The sequence below is a fragment of the Patagioenas fasciata genome, chromosome 2, assembly GCF_037038585.1.
Source record: "Patagioenas fasciata isolate bPatFas1 chromosome 2, bPatFas1.hap1, whole genome shotgun sequence".
In the NCBI taxonomy this organism is placed as follows: Eukaryota; Metazoa; Chordata; class Aves; order Columbiformes; family Columbidae; genus Patagioenas; species Patagioenas fasciata.
Window position 1 is genome coordinate 115,768,646 of NC_092521.1, and position 23,327 is coordinate 115,791,972.

General features: G+C 38.7%; 1 protein-coding gene across 41 annotated transcripts in view; it reads right to left on the bottom strand.

The window, feature by feature from the left end:
* Window positions 1–23,327, bottom strand: part of CLASP2 (cytoplasmic linker associated protein 2) — a 147,798-nt gene that overhangs the window by 91,403 nt on the left and 33,068 nt on the right. For 40 of the 41 annotated variants that reach the window (XM_065833015.2, XM_065833010.2, XM_065833001.2 and 37 more), the window contains one exon: window positions 15,766–15,836. In XM_065833015.2, the coding sequence (XP_065689087.1) occupies window positions 15,766–15,836 (71 nt within the window). Of the gene's footprint in view, window positions 1–10,995; window positions 11,125–15,765; window positions 15,837–23,327 lie in introns of those variants that run through there. The other variant, XM_071804799.1, reaches the window with a different exon arrangement.

A 23,327-nucleotide genomic window follows, 5' to 3' on the forward strand; every position in this document is an offset into this window, starting at 1 on the left:
TGATAATGCAGTCTTCTTTTGTTCTAGGTTTGTTTGTTTTTAAATAAACATGAGCAGGAAAATTTTGTACTGTCTTTTACAGAAAACAGAGGTTTCCCCCAGCCTTTTGGGCCTTCGCACTTTTAGTCCACTGGGCTATAACAACAACATAACCCCACGTGATCTTCAGGGACATTCCATTTTCAGAAAGATGTTTAAGAGTATTTGTGAATATCTGAAACCTGAAGTCTGTATTTATAGCTGTTAACAAAACAAAAGCATTAGATTTGCTTCCAGTATTATCTCCTTTCCATGTGCTCCCACTCATGCACAACACCACACTTGTTTTTCTCTCTCATAAAAGCCTTTCCATGTGCTTGAGCACACAGAACCCCAGCTCCAGGTATAAGTGTTACCCCGCGAAGCATAATCAAGGTGCAGTTCTGCTCCAGCCAGCTGAGCCAAACATGTTTATTCTGTGCCCTGGGTTTGCTGATGGCCTAGGGCTGGAGCTGCTGCCACCGTGCAGAGCGTGACCTTGGTCACACCGTCACTGTCAAAGTGTGACCATAGTGTCAGTCCCATGCAGTCTGCAAACAATTCTGATTTCTACAAAAGGAGTCAGAAAAGCCTACATATAACTGATATTTCAGAATAAATCTATCTGAAGGATGCAAGTACTTTCTCATTCTAAAATGGCTAGATAATTATCATTCTAGGTAATTTTAAAGGCCAAACAACACTTTTAATATATTAGATTTTACCTATGTAAATATACCTGACAGCTGAGAAAGCACTGTCCAAACAGCATTTTACAACAAAGCTCTGAGGTACTATAAAACAGGAATAAAAAGCTGTATGAATTGCTAGCACTGTACAGAACAACTTAAACAAAAACCACAATTAATGAAAGACATTGAACCTCAGCTAAACTTCACAAGGCTGTTCTTGTACTCCATATTTTCATTTTAAATCAAAACAGGTAAAAAGAGTTTTGGAAGTGAGCACACCCCACAGAGAAGAGCTTCAAATCTAGTATTTCCAACAGTTCCTGTAGAAACCTGATGAGAAGCTCATGTTCTCAGTCCAGTACAAGTTCTCCCCCAGATGAACAAGTTCAAAGCAGAAAAACATAACAAACAACTCCCACAAAAAAAAAACCACCTACAAAAACACCACCAAACCAACCAACCAACCAACAGAACCACAAGAAAAAGTTGTTCTTATATTCAGAAAGCTAGAAACACAAGATAGAATTTCTAGGCATTAGAAGTTTTCTTTCCAATAGAAGAAGGAGCAAGTGAACTGGTGTCAATGAACTGCTGTGCATTTTTACAAAACATTTCAGGAATCAAATTAATATTTCTACCAAAAAACCCACCCAAACACCCTGCATGACACATCAGGTCCTTGAGTTCACAACACTTTCAAAACGTGGGGATTTACCAAAGTTATTCTAAGATTAAATCCAGACACACCTCTTCAATTAGGAACACAGACCAAAACTCTGAACCAGTGCAAAAGTTGAAATACTAAAATTCTTAAGAAACAAACTATGCAATTTGAACAAAAAATAAAAAATGTGTGATAGCTTTGTGCCTTGTAGCATTACTCTTGGGGGCCAGATAACAAATATGTAGTACCTCTTTTATAAAGTATTCAGAGATATCAAAGGATAAGCATTTACAATCAAACTTGATACACAAAGAACATTCTATTAATAGTACTCCCAATGCTAAAAACGTCTAAACAACCTATTTACTGTGATTTGGCTATAGCTCAATAAGGGCAATTACAGATGCATCCAAAGGCAAAGGAGTATCTAAAAGTTTTCATGTCTAGAAAGAAAAAAAATATATATTTTAAAGAGAATTAAAATATATTTATTGTTGCTGCAATTCAAGCCTTTAACTTAGCTGATCTTAAGATGCACATAATTAATGTGACATTTAATATCTATCATTTTGTAAGTCACAGTCAATATCAGAAGAAATATAGTATCATCTACATGGCTGTAGAAATAGAAGATCTTTATTCTAATCCTGCTACTCGGAAGCAGACAATCACAAACAAACTGATCTTAAAGTAGATCCCCAAGTAACACCACAGACGAAGGAAAACAGAAAAAATGGGTCCCCTGCAGTAACACTGCACTAAAGCTGGCCATAAAGGCAAATCTTGATACCGTACCAGTATCGACATTTTACATGTCTAACACTACAACGGTTGTAAATACCAAATTACAGTATTTTATATTAATGACAGACAAACCAGAGAATATAGTATCTTTAATAAAACTGCTTCTAACTTTGACTTTTATTAAAAACGTGCCCTTTCCAACATCCATTTTCCTTTCCAGTATTGCTAAGGGGTACTAAATGTTTGCAAACTCCTGCTAACAGCTCCTCTTTCACACCACAAACTCTTTATAATGACTGCAAATTCGTGCCCATGCAAAACAATGACAAGTAGACTAACTCCTCACGATTTCCCAAGTCACTCCCACATCCTGCCCCTACCAAGACAGGACTGCCAGTCACCCTCGGTGATTCACAAGCACTGACTGCATCAATCACTTGGAATATCTGGGACAGGACCGTCAGCTCAATTCCAGATGAACTGGTGCAGCCCACAACAACTTCTGTCAAGCATGCAAAAGAAGCCAGGAGCGCTACAGATGCATCAGGTTAGTTGATCCTTCTAATCCATACTTCAAGGCAATGTCCCACATCATTTAGTGAGCACTTTATCCCTTACACATCAGGCATTCGTACAGCCCGAATCTGTTTGTCCTGACACAAAGGACAGGATTCATTTGCTTAAGCACAGTCACCTAAAATCAGTTTGGACAGTCCTGGTCATCCTGTCTGGTTGCCAGCTGACATTCCAGAAGGGCACAGATCTCTTACGGGTCTCCTGTCGGGCTTGTTTGCTCTGCATGGCTGCTGTGGATGCCGCAAGGCACCTCAAACAGCACTAGACGTCTATGTCTGGGCGGCTGAATCACACCTAAGATGCTTCAGATCGACTGTAAAGGCGTAATTTCCTGGGCATTCTCCCTGTGTCACAGCAGGTAGAGGGATCACAAACAAGCAGGATGCAAATTCTCATTCAAAACCAAAAGCCTGCTCCCCACAACGACGGAGCGTGGTTCTTCAGAAGATAACAGTGTAGTGACAGAAGTAGCATAAGGCCACTTACCGATTGATTTAACTTTACTCCATGGTACCCCCTCTGTTTCTCTTTACACTCCTAAAGGAGGCAACTTTACCTATGGTTCAGTGCTGGCAAACAGTTCCCACGTTCTGTGCAACATTTGCTGATGCTCACCAGCAAAATCTCCAACTCTTACCAAAAGAGACTCCTTTTTCCACAGTAACCTCGCGAGGTGGAAGGAATTAAAAATACCGATGACAAAAGTAGCTAAATAATATAACTTGGTTAAAAAAACCCCCCATGTACTAAAGCCAATTGTGAAGCCAAACGTACTCCTTCACATGCTAGTTTCTTCAGGCAGTTCCAGTGGACTAGAGTGTCTTTAACAAAGGACAGTCAGTAACAGGAATGAGGCAAATATTAACCACTTAAATTGATACTGTTGATCCCTCAAATTCCGATAAAGTTCCCCTAACTTTTCAACAACCAAAGTGCAGTACAGCTCTCCTACCTTCCATCGATCAGCTATAGCTCACTGAAAGAGGCTCAGGCCAGATGTGCATTTTAAAACAAAACAACAAACAAACAAAGAAATAAACAAGTAAAACACAAACACCAAACATACAACAAGAAAACTTCAATCTAAATGAACAGGGCAAGGGTAAAAGAGAGAGGAATGGAAAACTGAAGAGACTAGACCTGACAGAGACACTTGGAAAAGAAATAACAAGGACTGGCAATGGCACTAGCCACAATAATTATCCATATTACTTACAACTGAGGTAACTTTGCTCCCAAGCAAAGTTTCATCCCAGTTGCTAGTTCTGGAATATCTCCTTTAAACCCATGTAAGTTACTTTCTCATTTTTACCTATTAAAGTGAAAGACAGTTTCTGCAAATCTTGCTATATTTTTTAACTTTGCAGCATCTGTAAAAATATTTCCACAGTCCAGTTAAATTTGGTAAAACAAATAAATAAATAAATAAATAAATCCTTTAGACGGTTTGCAATGCTTGCTATTGGACTTTCCTTTGCTATGTATTTCTCAAATGCTATTCAGTGCGACTTACAGAAAACTGGAGATATAGTCAATATAACTGTACTTTAGAAATCATCAATCTCACTTTATTTACAGCTTTCCTCAGGCATGTTCAATAGCCTTCTGAATCAACACCTAATAGTCTATAACCTATCAGCAAGCAAAGCACAATTTTAACAGTAAAAGGGGAAGAGAAAGATAGCAAGGTTTCCAGAATTCATGACAAGGCAACACTTAAAATAGTACTGAAGACTAAACAGCAAGAAAAACAAACAAACAAAAACCACAACACTCAAACAATGCCCATACCTATTATGTTATTGCTTTATGCCACATTCTTTGGGGCACACTGCACTATGGACAGTGCTGAAATATTAACAAGTAATGTGTCTTTTGGGCAGGGCGGAGGAAAAGAAGTGGAGAAAGGACACAGACATGCTTTAAAGACCAGTAATTTCTGACAATTTAAACACATTAGAGGTTGACCCAGTAGCTGTAACACGGAAACTGATGGGAATACTCCTCTGTTTTAGCACAAAGTAAACTATGTCTACCTCAGCACAAGTGTTTTGCTCTCCTATGAAATGTTAGAGAAGTAAAGCTGAGAAAGACAGTAACTTCTGAAGCAATCAAGACCTCTGGTAAATGAATATGAGTACTCCCATAGAAAGTCTCCCTATCCAGACAGTGATTAAGATGAAACGACGTAGTTCACTTACAGATGTAATAAAAAAAAAAAAAAAAAATTAAGAGATTTTTTACTTGATGCCTGGTAAATCTGTGAGCCACAAAAGAGATTCATAATTTATATCAAAAGTTATGGTTTATTTAACTATTGTATCCTGTCTGAATTAAGGAATTAGGGCAAATATGTCTGGTTTATAGCTGGGTAGTTTTAGTAGGCACCGTTTCTCCTTTTGTGAGAACACCATCCAAGCCCAAAGTAATAGATACTGTCTGCTTCCCTCAGTGTTTCTAAATAGTTTGCAAAAAAATCAACCCTGCAAAGAGATTTTGAGCAATCTATAGAGAAATGCTTTTGACATTTAAGTTCAATAGCAAACCTTGTATTGCTTAAGTTGACTGACTAAAGGACTTACATCAGGTCAACATACATATCAATCTGTAATAATAAAAAGATATTTTGGCAAACATGAATCTAACTATGTTAATTGTTTAGGTGACAAGGAACATCATGGAGCTCTTGACATCTGATGAAACCAAAAAATATCTAATTTGAAGAAAGTAAGGTTCTTCTGCAGGCTGTGAAGCGCTTTGCTCTACATCTTTTCTCCTCAGGCTCCAACTGCCCATAACTTTTGAGGGCTTGTAAGTGTTTCTCAGTTGAAAAGAAGAATTTTCATATCAATTAAATACAAGCAAAGCTGTACCATAGAAATTTTAAACCAGTAACCATGAAAATCTTATTGCCTATGCTCCACATAGCAGAGAAACTCCTTTGAGGTTTAAATTGTAGTTACTTCTTGTAAGAATCTACAGGCATAGCTGGTTTTCAAAAGGCTCTTTCAAGTCAAGCACTGCTCTTTCCTCTTGTAGCTACCAAAGCCTATTTTGATGAAGGACCTGGGAAAGGAAAGAACACACAAAACGCAAACCACAATTCTTTACAACTAAGGTACTTCTATAAATAAAATATCCGGAGTGGAATTTCTGATTTAAGTGAATAATAAAGCAAAACCTTCACATTCGAAGGCATTTCAGACACATGAAATGATCCAATTATAGCTTACTTGTTCAACAGTATTTACTACAGTAAGACTTTATTAAAAATAACACGCATCAGTATGGAAAAACTCCTCATATTTAATAGATAACAAAGATGAAAATTAACCCTGCGAGGCAAATACCCAATTAGTCACATGAAAGAGTCTTGCAACATCTGTCAAAGAAAATCCTTATTAGACTCTAAATTTGTTAGGCTGTCAGCAGTTCTAATGCTTATTTCAAAACACACCTTAAAAAACAAACACACACACACAAAACAAAAACAAACAAACAAATCTAATATCAGCATTATTTTGGAATAATCAAAGATGTTTCAAAACAAATAAGGATTTCAACTGTAACACAAAATAACTTGTTTTTCTTATGTAACTTTTTCTAAAAAACAAATGGAAACAGACTTCAAAAGCAACCAACACTTTTGGATGGCAGATTAAACATCTCTGGAAATCTTTTCAGTGGACTGGTGCTTCACGTTTAATGAAAACAACAACCATCATCTGCAAGTTCCCCATAACTGAGCACCAAAAATTCCTTGACACTTGAAAAATGTCATTTAGAAACAGGAAGACAAAACTTACTTGTAGTTGCTATTTTAGAATACAAAAACAAAAGTGCAGTTATCACTCCAGAACCCATGCTGGTTTTGAGAAAACAACTGTGTTTGTCATAGGTTTTCAGCTTCGTTTTCTAAGCAATGCTCCAAGTTGCATATTTCTTCCTTGAATTATTTTTTTAATTCACACCAGTGTTGAACCTCGCTGTATTCATCCATTCTCCGAGTAGAAACACTGCCTTTTCATATAGCCCTTGGCTTGTTTACACATTCCATCCCTCTCCCACTCAGTTGTTTCACTGTCCCACTGCTCTTTTACTGCTATTAGCAACGGTATGTGCACTTTATAGACAAAACACTACTCAGAATCTCTGTTAATCACTGGGAGTACCATATGACCTTACCATGAAAAGAAGCTTTGCACTGGTTTGGTTCAGAACAGCAACAGAACTCCAGCTCACAGTATTTGCCCTTAATTTCTCAGGCACAGTGAGTAAAGCCCTTTCCCAACCCAATGTGCCCACCAACTACTGATAAGGGAAGAGGAGGAGCGTGGAGCAACCACAAGGACAGGATTCAGTGCAGGCACAGTCAGCACGTTAAAAAAAAAAAGGCCCAAAGAAGAAGAGAAAAAGGGAACAAACAGTGCACTTTCATTCCCCAAAAGAAACTTCTGCTACTATTTTTTCTTCCCCTGCCCAGGAAACAGCTCTGGATGGTACAAAGCACTGCAGTTATATCCCGTGTATTTTCTAGGCCTGTGCAGTAACTGCTCCATTACCATCATTCACTGGATTCTGTTGATTTATTAATAAAAAGCCTCCTCCCTCTTACTTCAGGAAAGTAAAATGGGAAATACACATCAGAAATGCATATGCACCACAATTATTTTATATATATTTTTTTTAAATCAAGCTAATGTGTCAAACATCACTATAGCCTCTGTACCTTTAATATGTCATTTTTTTTCAGCCAAAAGTAAAATATTAAAGCTGTATGGTACCCACATTTCACAGAAAGTACTAATCAGATTAACGACTTAGGAAGACAGTCTTCCCTCAGAAGAACATCAGGGAATGGAAGATAATTGTTTTTGTGCTCAAGGATCATGCATACATTAATGAAGTATTTTGAAAGAAGACAAACCCCATAATTCGATATGCATATGTAGTAATACACAAGGATAATTCCTATTCATAAACCAGTCACATACGCTTTATCATCTGAAATCTGACAAGTGCTTAAAGTCATGAAACATCATTACATTGTATAGCATTTAAATAAAAATCCACTATAAAGAAAGAAGTTGATTTACCTTATTCATTATATGATTTAAAATAGCACACTTAGTACATACTAGTGCAATGAATGCGTGCACCAAATATGCCCTCTTACAAAGCTGATTATATGCTTTTAGATAGCTCTCAAATACCTTATGTCTGGTACTGCAATATGTTTAGTATATCTTAAAAAAAAACTATGTCTAATCTATGGCCCCTCATAGTTTTAGGCAGATAATTTTGTCTTTATTCTAACTACCTTGTTCAACTCTGAGCAAGACAGTCCCTTACCTATGAAACAAAGTACCCTGTTTCCCCAAAAATAAGACCTACCCTGAAAATAAGCCCTAGCACAATACTTCAGGATGCTGAAAATACAAGCCCTGCTCCAAAAATAAGTCCTAGCTAAAGTTCATTTAAAAAGTTAATTTAAATAGTGTCCAGACAGCTAAACATGTAAAACAAAAAGGCATCTTTTGAAGGAAAAATTGTATAAAGCCCTGTCTTATTTTCAGGGAAACAGGGTAGCAGAGCACAGACTGAAAACAAGGTGAGGAAGTACTTGCTGGAAGCCACCAAATTACAAACCCCAAAGAGAACACACAGTGCGATGTGCCGCACTGCAATTCTGCCAGCGACCTCCTAAACACCCTAATCTGGTTATCAGCGGATAAGGGCAGAAATGCATTATCCTCTCCAAGGAACGAGAAATCCAGAGCAAGGAAAGGTTCCCTACTGGTTTTCCTCAGCAGCCTCAGAACACAACCTATGGGTCAAACGCACACTTACATTCACATGAGTATGTGAAATGCCTTTAAGATTGAGACAGCGTGTGCTTTCCCACTGGCACGCATTCAGTACACCAGAAGTAACAGCCCATTTGCTTGCTGGGCCACAAACACAGTACTGCCTTTTTATTTTTTCCTCCACATTCCTCCAACAAAAGATTGGAGAGCTTGAGCCAGTTAACATGGGAGCAAAAAGAAAATCTGGCTCTTCCCTTTAATCTTTACTTGAGAAATCAGATTAAGATTCAGCAGTTAAGCACCACATTTTATTTACGTTTCTGCTTGTGCTCAAGAAAGCCGAAAAAAAAATCTAAGAGGTTACAGTAAGTCAGTATCCCGCACTCAAGATAAAACGTTGAAACTATCAGCTCTACATATAGCATTTCCAGACATACCCTGCTCAATTTTGTAATGTATCTAGGCTAATTAAGTGAGCAAACCAAATAAAATAAATAAAAAATTATCTTCTCTGTAGTATCTACACAACACCATCCAGAAAATCAGTACAGTCTCACAAATAATAAGTTAGACATACATAGTGGCCACAAAAGAGTGATTTTGTCAAGGAAAGACATTTCTCAAAGGCTACAGAATCACTAACCTTAAAACAGATTGTTTCTTTTATGTTGCACATATTATGAAGATGCGTAAGATATTTGCAAAACAAAAGACCATGGCAAAACCTACATTTAAATTCAGAGAAAAAGATCAAAAAAGTTTTCTGAATAGTAACTAAGGTTTTGTTTTCCCTAGCAGTTTCATAACCCAACGTCAGAAGACTGAATTCCTCATAAATGTGGTAAGCAGTAGTTTTAAGAGAAACCAACAGCTACATAATCATCCTACACACTCTTAATTGTATCTGGCATTATTGCTCAAAGCTCCTACACAGAGCGTCAGCTGACTGCCTGAACAGCACTTTGTTCTTAGTGCCTTTGTTAATGATGAATTAAATTATACAGAAGAGACCTCCACAACCACCCTTATTTTATAAACCTCGACCATTACAGAACCACAAAAATCCTATGTCTCTGCCTAGGGAATACAGTTATTTCTTAACGTATTATAACTTGCATCCTTAATCTGCAAATCACCACAATCCATGTTTACAACATGGAGAACTGTGTTGCTTCACAGGAAGGAAACAAAGACAAAGAAAAACATTCCCAGAAAAAAAAAAAAAATCTCAACAAGAAAGAGCTTACTACATATTTAGTTCTACAAAGACCATGACTTTGCTTTCATCTTGCAGATCACATGACAAACAAAAATACAAACATTATAGTTAAAAAAAAAATCTGGGCAGTTCTCTAAAGTCCAGCCTTAATTTCACCGCTCCAATCACACTGGTTACCTCTTTTAGCCTCTAACATACCAAAGAACTAAGAGAAAAACATATGTTTCAGGACACCTTAAGAACAGGTCTGTCTCAGGACTCTTATTACCAATGTTTCAGCAAATCAGACAAAATATTTACCTTAAGTACAGGATCTTTATAAGAACATCTTCCTTAATGCTATTTAAAACTACATATGTAATAACTTGTAAAAACATAGCCCTTCTACTACATTCCTAAACCTGCTGCAAGTCAAGAGACCACTTCTCACGTTTCTCTGAAAATAACACATATGTAGAAAGTCGTGAAGTTATTAAGCTCAAAGAACCTACTGTCATACAGAACCAAGAGATGTAACGAAGATAAAACATTATATCCAGTTCTTAACCAAAACACGGCAATACAGTCTTTACTGACCTACTTTCCATTGGTTTGTGTAACAATACACTGTGCAGTGAAGGAAACATAGTAACATCCCATGTCTTTATTAAATATATATTCCTAGCACTAGAAGCAAGGCACTTCCATAGCCACACCGGATTACTCTTAAGTTTCTTCACGAAACAGAGCAGATTAACACATGCTTGTTTATAAAGCAGGATAGTAAATTCAGTCTTATCTTAGGAGGCTGGCTAACACAAGAAGGGCTGAGACAAGAGGAGCAAACAGAACGCCAACATGAAAATGTAGAGTGGAAACTGCCAGCGTTGTAAATAATTGAGACCACGGGCCCTCCCAGAAATCCACGCGTGGTTAAAATTTAAAAAAATGACCAGAGAGACTGCACCCGCTGCCCCGGGGACTCTCCGAACTGCATCGGGATGAGATGCCAACCTGCCGTTCACACCTAACACAGCCAAACCTCGCTCTGGGAGGCGGACGCGGAGCAGCAGAGTAGCGGAGCCGCCCCCCCATCACGAGAGGGCATCGCCCGGTCCCGGTGGGCCCCTCCGCCCACCCACCGTCCTGACCGACCTGCGCGCCCCGCCGGCAGCACGGCACCACTCCCCAGGCTCCTCCGCGGAGCTTGCAAACGACCCCCGCTCCCCACACCCTTCCTCCCGGCCCCTCAGCCGCCGGCAGGGGCAGCGCCGGTGCCCCAGGGCGCGCACTCACCGTCCCCCACAGCCATCATGCCGCGGCGGGTGCCGGCTCCCTGCCGCAACAGCCGCCGCCGCCTACGCTTCAAAATAGCAGTCCCGCCTCAGGCGGGAACAGCCCCCCGCCCCTTCCTCCGCGCCTCTCGCCAGCGCGCCTGGGCCGGCCCCGTCCCACCGGGGACTTTTACTTGCGCTCCTCCTTCCTCGCCCGCCCCCGCCGCGGCGGTCACGTGCCCCGCGGGCTCCGCGCCTGCCCGGGCCCTTCTGCCACGGCTACGGGCAGCGGGGCAGCGGAGGCCCGCCCGCGGGGGGGCGTGGTGTGTTCCCCCGCGGAACACGATGCGAGCTGCTTCCTGCGCAGCTGATTCCATTGGGACGGGCGTTAAGCAAAAATAAATCAATTAAAAAACAAAATTAAAAAAAATACAGGAAGCGTAAGACAGCTCGTTGAAGAAAGGTGCTATTTGACAGGGCTCCGTGGAAATCCCATCAGACCTTTACGAGAAGCAGCTCTTTAAAGCGGGCAGGCAAGGGAGCATTTTGCAGTGGTGTGGGAATTATAATGAAAACCCGCCCACACAGCCTCAACTCCTGTCTCCAGTTTACTCCCAAATCAACGTTTTCAGTGGCGTACAGAAAAAGCACAATCCAGTAAAATGGTTAAAAAACCCTAACGTTGTTCCAATTTACTTCATCTTGCCTAAGGAAGAGCTTAAAACACGGATGGACACATGGCCGTAACACACAGTGCTTGTAAACCAGAAGCCGGGGCACAGTTCTGCAGAGTAATAATTCAAAATACCATGCAAATTCCTTAAAAACCAGTGGAAGCATCAGCCTGCTGAGGCCCTTTGCCTCTAAATGGGCTTAAACTGACCACTACGCTTCAGTGGTCAGTGAATTCTCCCATTTAAAATTATAAAGCAGCAAGAGAAACAGCTGAAATTTAAAATAATGTGGCTGCACACTGACCATTCACATTGAGCAAGCAAAAGAAATACATGTAGCTCAAAACCCTGTAAATTAATCGTGGCATCTATCACCAGATTCTGTATTTCCCAAACTACACGCGTTCATACTGTGCCACACTGGTGAGCTCTGGCAGACTGTCGTCATTGTCTCCATAGTAACTATGTTTTCCAAAAGAAAACAGCAAAGGAAAATAAAAAAAAAACACGTAATGTGGAAAAACAGATACACGCTTGTGCTATGGATTTTTATTTGCCAGCTCCCCCCCCTTTTTTTATGAGAACGTTTGCCTCCACTGCATCTTTATCACCCATAACACAGCTCCCCCAATAACCACGATACTAACATCACTTCATCCTACCTGTCACATTTTATGTGTGTAAAGCTAAATCTGTGAGGCGTGCCATTAAAATGGGAAAACTGCACGGGTTGAATAGAGATGTACCATTTATATTCAGCTGAAGTCACTCTGTCCACTAGATAAGGCAAAGTAGAGAGCTCAATATTATTATTTTCCTTACTTTTAATTCCCTGTCTCAAAATTTACACTACTACTCGATATAGGAGTCTGTTTAAATTCTGCTAGAGAAAATAGTATTTACAAATCTCAGGCAGCAGAAACAAGTGCTTTTGCAGCTTTGAGATTGGCTGCCAGTTCTGTTTCCATAGAAATGAACATTCATTTGCTGAAAAATTGGGAGGTGCTTTAAAGAACCTTCTCCAGTTTACAGGGACACATATATTTCTGCTGTAGTGAAAGGGCAAAAATAGCAGCACATGTAAGATTTTGCTTAATAAGCAAATATCCTGACATGATTCTCTTAATATGCAACATCATTATGAATGTAAACAAACCCCAAGGTTTTCATAGCAGCTAATTAAGTCACATAATTAACGTTAAAGAAACTATATCTGGTTTTACTACCTGCTGCTGAGGGCAAGGGAAGATGGGGAAAGGAGGGAAAATAATTTAAAAAATATAATCAAAGGTCAGTTGGAAAGGCAAGTTATCAGTATGATATTATTTAAGCCAGTAAGTTGCCCTCATCAAGCAAAAGCACTGACTCTTGCCCAGTGCCCTTGCACCTCCTTATCTGCTGGCTTTTGAAACTGCTTGGTACATCCTGCCCCAATTACTCATCCGTACTTGTGTCAATGTGCTTGTCACCTCTTCCACCCTCCAAGAGGATCTTGTCAGCCTCCAACGGTAACTCGTTGCCCTCCTCCTCTTTACAGTTTCATTGGGCATCAGATTCAGTAAAGGAAGATGGTAACGGTCAGACTAAAGGGTCTGTTCATGCCAGGTCTGCTCTAACACAGCCACAGGGATAAGAAGATAATAAATCTACCAGTGTGTGTGAGATTGCAGGTAAGGTATCTTTTCCTCTCCTCCCTGTATTTGTCCCAATATACCTAACCATACCAACACAATGTTTTTAAAACCTGACATGTTTAATCATGTTAGCACAAAACTTTTTTAATATATATTTGTTTTGATTACTAAAATACTATGGAAAACATTCTTGTGGCTGCGAGTTTTGAGGTGTTTATTTTTTATTTTCCCCTCCTCAGCACATGCTGAATAAAGAGACTGAACAACTGACATTAGTACCATTTGATAAAAGAATCCTGTCACATCTCTGAGTTCTCAGAAATTAGGTCAACACAACAAAGATTTACTGCCACAGCAGTGTCACTCGGGACCACAAAGAAGCTGACATCTTCCACAGTTGTATAAGCAAGCCCTTCCCCATCTATCACACACTGAAGAGAAACCTCATCAGTGCAGTTAACTTGTCTGGGAAAGTGGCTCAATCTGGCCAAGACCCCCTCCTTTTGCTGCTAACAAGGTCCACTACAGAGCTGCACCAGTCTGATTATATTAAAGCCTGTTGAACAGTTTTTTGTTTCCTCCCCACTCCTTTGGAAACATTCCCCCTTACTTTCCTAAACCCAACTCCAAAATATCCAAAGCACTACAAAAATCCTCAATGCTGTAACAGATGTATTTAGACATAAAAATTTGGCCTTTATCCGAATAAGTTTGGTAAAGCTCCTAAAAGGAAAGCTGGTAGCAAGGCTACAGGAATTCAACAGTGAATTTCAATCTACACGTGCAAGTAGTAAACACAAATTATCCTTCAGGGAATAACGAAGGACGAAGCCAAGACAAAGCACTAACAATGGAAGAGTATCTTTTCAATAAATTAAAAAATTGTCTAGATGGATGCAACAGATAAACTAGATTGAAGCAAAAATACTGAAACTGAGGTACTAGAGGGATTCTGTCTCTACGGTACCAAACAGAATCATAGTAACTTTTGCCACCTACAAGACAAAATGTGTAGTTTATACTGCTGTAGATCAGCATTAGTATCTGTATTTTACGGACGAGATAAAAACAGTTTAAAGAGAAACAATCAACTCTCTTACAATAGAGACAAAAAGCTGAGAAGTGCTATGTAAACCAGTCCAGCAATGTCGTATTCACATTTTCAGATATATTTAACTTATTGCAATGCATTTACATTCCCTCATGTAACTTTCTCTGTTCTCCTGAGAACTACCGACACAAATAAAATACATGTAAAATGCATCTTTGAACCTCTCAAACCTCTGCAGCAGTGTTAACTTTAAATACAAAAGATAATGGTTTACCCTTCCAAAATAAGTAAATTTACAATTCAACAGAACATTTATGTAAAACATCTTTCCCCCAAATTAGTATGCTTTTTAATATTAATCTTTACAAATCTATTTTTGTATTTTTCAAGTGTTCTAGAATAGCAATGTTTTATTTCAAAGCAGAATGCAGCACAGAAATTCCTACTGCCTCAAAGGTTGTAAAAACACATTCCTTTGAACTTACAGTCTCTTCTGTTTTCACACTAACAAGAAAAGCGTGAGAATATTTCAAATGAAAAGGTGTATTTGAGTACATTAACAAATCATATGCATTCCTCAAAATATTTCTGCTCTTGCACAGTTACACTTTTTAGATTTAGAAGAGCCTCCTCTGAAGTCAGCATAGTTGCTTTGAAAGGATAATGAACATCAAAAAACCCTCCCCCGTAAAACAAAATCTACGGATTCCTTACAGACTGATAATGACGCTTTCAAAACCAACTATGTTAAAGCCAGTGTCACACCACCTCCCTTGTTTTGCTCTTATGCAACAGTTTTTTCTTAAATTATAGTTTCAAGTAAGAAAGAATTATGGGTTTGCTCTTTCACACTATAAAATACTGTATCAAGAATGCAGTAGGAAGCAACAAGGATTCTCTGCACAATGGGTTTTCTTTTCATGAAATGCACCAACAATAAAGAGCTCAAACTCACTGAAGACAGTCTTAACTTCAACATTTGTCTTGGAATGCTGCAGTCACTTACTTCTACAATGTAAAACTCCATGGATTATAAACCTTATAAATTGTTTTAACTGAGAAAAAAAATCAAACACAGCCATCACTAAATTACCATTTTCTGTTAGAAACATACTGTAAGATAGGATATGGTTCATCTGATCTTTCTTCCCCTCACATAAATACTTTGCAGAATTCTTGTATTCTCTACTGAGCACATATGTAAGCTGTTAAAGATTCACTGCTTGCTTCCATGCAGTTTCAACACCTTTTTGAATTGTATTCTGACCGCAGTCCAGCAAATACTTTCAGCAATGCAGCATGTTTGTTTCACTCTCATTTTCTTAGTATTCACGCGTTTTCATTCTTCCATCTCACACTGATAATGCTAGTATTTAAATTTTATCTTCTATCAATCTAAAGCTGAAAATAAATACATCATCTTTCATACTCACCACTGATGTTGCTTGAAATCATATTTCCAGAGTTTCTTACTTCATCAAATTTTGCAAAGATTGTTTGCAACCTGTAAAGAACAACAATAAAATATTTTTACATCTCTAAAATCAGTTTATGATCACACATAAAGCAGTAAGGCAGAATATACAAGGGATTAAGAGTATCAAGAAAAAATTCCTAAAGGATTTGAGTCTCTTAAGTTAGTTGAGCATCTTTACACAAATGCAGGGAAAACCTAAGTCAACTTAGCAAAGAACAAAACTGAACATCGTTATTAGCATGATTAAAAATAACTAAAATTCTGAAGTTCAAGTTCAGTAATACTATATATTGGATCCAGAGGACTGATACTACTCCATTTTTACACAACAGTAAAAGGCAACAATTTGAGCTATGGAATGTTCCTGTGGTGAAAAAAAAAACTAATTTGTTCTGAGACAATTATTAGTTTTCCTCAAAATTATTGTTCCTCAAAATCTCCTCAGTTTTATTATGAAAGTAGTACTTCCGCAGGAAAGAAAAAAAAACAAACAAAAAAAACCCAACAAAAACAACAAACTTTTCTCTAAATTTAAGGTACAGTAAAAACTTTAGTTCTGTTCAACTCTCACACCAATTTAAACTCTCACAATGGAAAACACACCACAAGTGCTTAGCTACATGTAAATAGCAAAAAAAACCAAAACAAAACCCAACCAATCACACAAGAAAAACAGACCAGAAAAAAAACTCCAGATTTGCAGTCTAGTCCCACGAAGTAGAAAATGCAATTCAAGCAGGAAAGCTGGCAAAACACTTAAACAGTCATTTCTCATCACTTGTGCAGAAAACTCAATAAAGGCAGTGGAAGTATCTCGCAGAAAAAATGTGACTCAAGGCCAACAATGGGTTTGTATTGACATAATACACTGTTCAACTGCACACAACGGAGAACATTTTCTTACATTTCTCCAAAGACTTTTCTGCATTTTAGACAACTCAGAGCATGGTAATATCTAACATGCATGTGAAGTTTTAACTACAAGACTAGCAGGACTGGATCCTGATCTTAAATGCAGAGAGTTATAAACTACAAATCTCGTGATAGTCTGTAACTCTCCAAAAAGGTACAGTTCAGCTACATTACCTATACGACTCAATGAAAATTTGCTAAAAGGGCAGCTTTTACAACTCGCAATCCAAACCAAGAAAAATGGCTAAGAACAGCGCCTGGGTATGGAAATTCTCACAACACATAAAGGAGCAAAGTCAAGGACACACAAAGATTTAACTTCAGCATTTCCTCATGCACACCTCACTTTCAGCCAATGATCCATGTCGAGGGCTGTGCACAGTCTGCCTTCTCTGACACACTGCATTCCCCTTTCACTCACCAGTACCTTTTTCTAATTTACCTCATTTATCTAATAATGAAGAATGTGATTAAATTATGAAATACAGGGAGACAACAGAATAAAAAGCCTGAGCCTTTCCCCACACTTTCCAATCCTTTAGGACTCTCACAGTGCGGCACTTTTACCTTCCAAATACTTCAAAGCAATCTGCTACAGAGCAAATTTGTCCTGTACTTAACAGGCCACAACAAGAATGACCTGGATTTAGCTAAGAACTCCACAAAAAGGCTTAGCCTCCTGCAAGCATCTAAATAAACAAAACCAAGCCCCCCTTATTTATGTAAGTCAATAACCCATACAACAAACCAGCAGTTATTCTACCATTTCAGCTTATCTTGAAACTGTATGTAGCTCACGAGTACTTTGCATAAACTTCCCCTAACATATGTGTCATTCTTCTCTCTGGACCCTGTTCTCCTCTCCGTTTTGCGCCACCATTGCATTTACAGCCATTGCAGCCATAGCAAAGCGCCTGAAATGGCAGCAGCAATTCACAAACATCAGACTACACTGCTTTAATATTAAATCTCAGTCTCTTAATGAGAAGGTCAATTAGTAAACCAAAGGCAATGTATGCCGAAATTGTATTTTAGCACTTCAACCTGAAAAAGTAAAGCTACAGTTATTATATGAAATGCTTTTTGGGTACTAGCATTTGCTAATGACACATGAAATCCCATTAAAATGCCGTGTGCTTTCAAACGTACGAAGTGAAAAGTTCACACAAGAATCAATACACACAGCAATCCATTACACCATCATGCTTTCATAAAAGTTAATGCATTTGCTTTGTACATACCACAGGAAGTATTTTTACTGTTTGCCAGTGACTGTGAGTTCCCCTTGACACTGCTGGAGTCCATACCAAACACTGCATTAAGAGTCTGTCTGGTTAATGAGGAGGATTTAACACCACAGCTTAAAGGCTGAAACTGTTACTCTAAGAGAAACTGAAGACTAGAGAAACTAACAGGTTTCCTTTAAAATTTCACTTTGATTTTTATATCCTGTCAGGCTGATGTTATGCATTTGGCACACATATTTTAGAGACTACAAAAGATAAAGAAAATATTTCCTGCTCTTTTGAACTTAGCTTTCAAAAATGTTTTCTTGAGTGTTTTAAAGAGAAGAGAAAAATTATTCCTTATAAATACATTATAATAATACGTTGCCTCTCACTCTGGACAAAATATCTGATAAAGTACTTACTATGAACATTAAAAAACGTGTTTGTCAGCACTGGATGCTATGTAATCGGTGATACAGGTTCGAGAACACCACAGTACTGCCACTCCTAAAGCTTTCAAAACATGTCTCCATGACCAGAGGAACATTCTGTAGTATTTTGTCATAATTACAAAAAAAAAAAAAAAAATTAAAAAATCCAGTAAAACACAGTTGACAAAATGGTCAAGCACTACTGTAGATACAACCCTCTCTTTAGTACAGCTTACGGGAACTGTAACTACCACTTCGCAATGATTCTCACAACAAGTTTCTTCCTCCCTCTCCTTCCACGTAGCTCTTCATAGAATCATAGAATCATTTTAGTTGGAAAAGACCCTCAGGATCATTGAGTCCAACCATAATCTATCTCTGGCTCTAAATCATGTCCCTAAAAACCTCATCTAAACGCCTTTTAAACACCTCCAGGGATGGTGACTCCACCACTTCCCTGGGCAGCCTGTTCCAATGCTTTACAACCCTTTCTGTGAAGAAAAGTTTCCCAAAATCCAATCTGAACCTTCCCTGGTGCAACTTGAGGCCATTTCCTCTCATCCTATCACTTGCTACGTGGGAGAAGAGACCAACACTCTCCATGTTACAGCCTCCCTTCAGGTAGCTGTAGACAGCGATAAGGTCTCCCCTCAGACTCCTTTTCTCAAGGCTAAAGCCCCAGTTCCCTCAGCCACTCATGCTACCATGTTCTCATATTTCTTCACACAGCCACAGGCAGCTAAAGTCTCTAAAATCATTGCAAGCACAGTCCATTTAGGAATGTGTACAGGAGTTTGGCTCCCAGCAAAAGAGAGCCTGGCCAAGAGGAATCCAAGAAAGTTTACAAGGCTGGGTGAAGAGTGGTTTCACTGTCATGAGCAATGTGGAACGTTCTTTGAGAAGAGCAGCATTATTACTGCTTTATCTCATATCTGCAAGCACAAGTCTGAGTCTGACATGCATAATCTATCAGTGAAGTCATCAGTCAATAGAAATACTGTGTCAGCAGCGAAGAGAAATATTATCTTCTTTCTCCAAAAAGGCACAGACAGGTGTTCCATAACTTCACATATTGAAGGACAAATCCCCATTGACAATAAACACATGTTCAGGAGAGCAGGCCATTTCTGCATGGTCTTGATGATTGCTGCTGTCTCAGTGAATAAATGCATGTATGAGGTTTTAGCACTTCAAACAGAGGCTCCTGGCAACCTACTAAACCCTCTCCTATGGGATGACAGGTCTCTATCAAAAAATTAACATATTATGGTGATTACATTCAATGAGAGGAATACATACTGTTCTAAGACACAGCATGAGCTGACATGCATGCACATGGAAAACACAGATGCTGGCAAAGAACATGCGCTAGACTTCTAGACTGAAAAGCCATTATTTATTACCATTCTTGATGGAGTTCAACTGTTTGCATGATGGGTAGAGGGGGATACCTAAAAGTATGGACCTTGTGATGAAGAGGCAAACAAGCACCACTTCCCTGCCAATAGCAGGAGGATAAAAAAGAAGAAAGGGTGGTAGAACAGACTAGTGTCTGCTCTTCATGTCCAAAGTGAGCCTAAAGCAGGAAATGGCCCATCTGAAACCTCACACTTATTTCCCCTTACTTCCGCCCTCCAAATAATAATAAAAAAAAGGATCTTGCAAACATGTGTCCACATCTGGACACACAGATGGACCTCATCTACAACATGAACTAGACAGACAAGTAGAATCTGCATACCACGTAAAATACAGTATTCAGAAATGCATACTGCAAAATGTTTTAGCATTTCAGGATATAAATTTGTGGCCCTGTCCATGAGAACTAAACAAATAACTGGTTCTATACATTTATGTTTCTAAAGTAACAGTGGGAAAAGTTGTCTGATGACTTCCTGAAAGATCTTTAAAAGCTTTTAACACTCAGACTAAGCAACTGCTATCCAGAGCCACATCTATTACTTCCATTCAGGGAGGATTAGCCAAACAGATTCCATACTGCAACAATTCAATTTGGCCCATATAGAACAAAACCCGTTCACTATTCTTGGCTCACAGACCTAGAAATATAACATCCACTTTCAGTATTCAAAAATGTATTAACACTAATATTTACAGGCCTGATACCAAGAACTGTCAAACCTCTTTGGCAGCAACTTTAACAAAAAGGAAAACGAGATCCAAATTTCCAACCGCTGACATGAAACCAATTTTTTTTAAAAACTTACATGCTTCAGGCAAAAAGCACGATATTATTCTGACATTTGTAAGTTGAAAAATAACTAGAAAGAGGAACTCATTGATTTTATTTATAAACAAACTCACAAATTAATCTTTGTAAAGAATAAAAATGCACTGAAGAAAAAATACAGTAGTAGCAAATAGAGTTGAACTACAAAAGTAAGATCTCATCTTCTTTTATTGACTACATACATTCCAATAGGTCCAATAACCTTCTCTAGAAAATCCAGTATTTTCCACAAAGGCAAAGCTACCAGGTACAGATTCCAAAACCTTTTAAGCCCACTATTATTAATTTACTAAATACATTTGACTTTATACAGACACAGCATGGATCTACCATTTGCATATTTAAGGAAGTTGAGCAATTTCTCAAAACAATGCTTGATTAACTTCCCTGCCTTCCTTTCAGCAGACATGAGCTACTCTTTTCAGGGCTTTAGGGCAGAGCGCATTGAAGCAGCAACACACAGATCTCTAATGTGTAATTTGTTACATAAACTAAACAAGCCTACATTCTGTTAAATCACGGGTGCACCAAATACTGAAGTAATGGGGTTTTCTGCTAATATTTATGTTTACACCTTGTTTTTAATGCACTTGCATGCAGTGAAGGAGCTGCAATGCAGTCCTCTAAGGCTGAACTTGACAACTGAAAGCAGCTGTGTCTGAACTACAGATTATCTGTAATACTTAAAACCCTTAAAACCTATCCAGACACACAAATATGAACACAGATTCCCCTCAAAACACTGATGATACTCTACATCAAAGGTTTTCTTCCCACATATCATAGCTCCTGCATAACCACATGAAAATTTTAATGCATGTAAGTGAAGGGAAAACTTGTGACAGGCACTGGGGGAAGAAACGTCTTAAATTAGGCCCACCTCTGAAGGAACAACAGGCTGAGCTACCACAGAGTTAATCTGCCTTTCCTGAGCTTTGTCAACTGCCTTGTTACTTGTGTGAAGGAGTTGAGAAGAGACTGCAGGAACTCGGCTTTCTGTCAGCGATGGATGCAATGGAGATGAGTAGCCTCATCCTCAAGTAACTCGTAACTCCCCCGCTTCACCCCAACCTGAAAACCACTGCAGAGGACACAGCACCCAAGACTCCGTTCAGGTATTATGTTACACTGGGTTGGACTGTCACGTGCAAAACTCTGGGGATTTAGTGGCAATGACCCATTTAGCATGCACCAAGCAGAGCTTTCCTTCTTCATGTAAATGCAAATGGTACAACTGCGCTTGCTTTCAGATCAGGAGGAATTTTGTATTCAACTGATTAAGACATTGGAAATAACATTTTGGCACCTACTGCAACTAAATTTGAAGCTGCTGATTGCCCTGAGGATATAAAGCTCCTATGGTGTTTAATCCTATTTGGATCCCAAGATTTACTCAGTTTGTGTCACACGGAAATCTGAACAGGACAAGTGCTGAACCTACCCTTATGGTCAGACCCAACATTCACAGTACAAACAAAGGCTATTTTTATCTGTACGCTTTTGCTCTTATTCTCTGTTGTAAAGGATGCCCAAAACCCTACCTTAATGTAAGAAGGATCTTCCATGGTATGTTCCAATTATCTGCTACGAAACTCCATTTTTGGGATTGTAGTAATAAATAACATGGCTTCAACTTCTATAGTAACCATACAATCTCTTCATTGTCCAAAATTGCAACAGCCATTAAAGAGAACAGAATGTGTACAACTTTCCCTTCCCGCAGGCAGGGAAAGCTTTTATCCAAACAGGCTGAACTGTGTCTGGAATGTGCAACAATAAACTCAACACCATTCTCTTTAATATTTTGATACCCTACAAATCATCATTAAATACGAGGGATAATAGTTTTTTTAGAAGGGTCTGATGAGGCACAGTATCCATTCTGATATTCTCTCTGACACTATGACACATTGGGCTTTATCAAAATCAAGAAATGAGATGAAGACCTGGAGTAAAGTGGCATATTAATTGATAAGGGGTTAACACATTTATTTAAAGTGCAAATTGCTTTAATAAGGAATTTGAAATATTTTATTGTATAAACAGTCTTTCCCACTGAGTACAATTTCAAGCTCTGTGTAGCTGACTTAATTAAACAAATCCCTACCAAGGTAGCAACAAATCAATAGCTACCTTTATTTCATATAAACTAATCTACACATAACACAGACCAGCCTTTAAAGATCAGAACTGCTTTCCAGGAAGAGAAAGGACCGATGAAGCACTCATTTTCAAAACTTCATTGCACCTTTTGCAAGAAACATCCAGTGTCCTGAGATGGCATGTGCAACACTTAGACAAATGAACACTCCTTTTGGATATTCCTTTCTCATTGAACCCCAGAATTACAACTTTAGAACTTGAAAGTAGTTATTCTGAAAAGCACCTTCCCTCACCTTACTGTAGCCCATACACAAACATTTAAGGTAGAAAGGATTGGTCTGATGTAATTAGCAAGCAGCAAAGGAGGACAATTCTTCTTTTATAACTATCTTTAAGAAAGTAGTAGCCTGTTATTTGCTGAACTTTCATTGCACACACATGTACACACAAACTTGTTCTCACACATAAAATCATAGAATCATTTCAGTTGGAAGAGACCTTCAGGATCATTGAGTCCAACCATAGCCTAACTCTAGGCCTAATCCATGTCCCTAAGAACCTCATCTAAATGCCTTTTAAACACCTCCCGGGA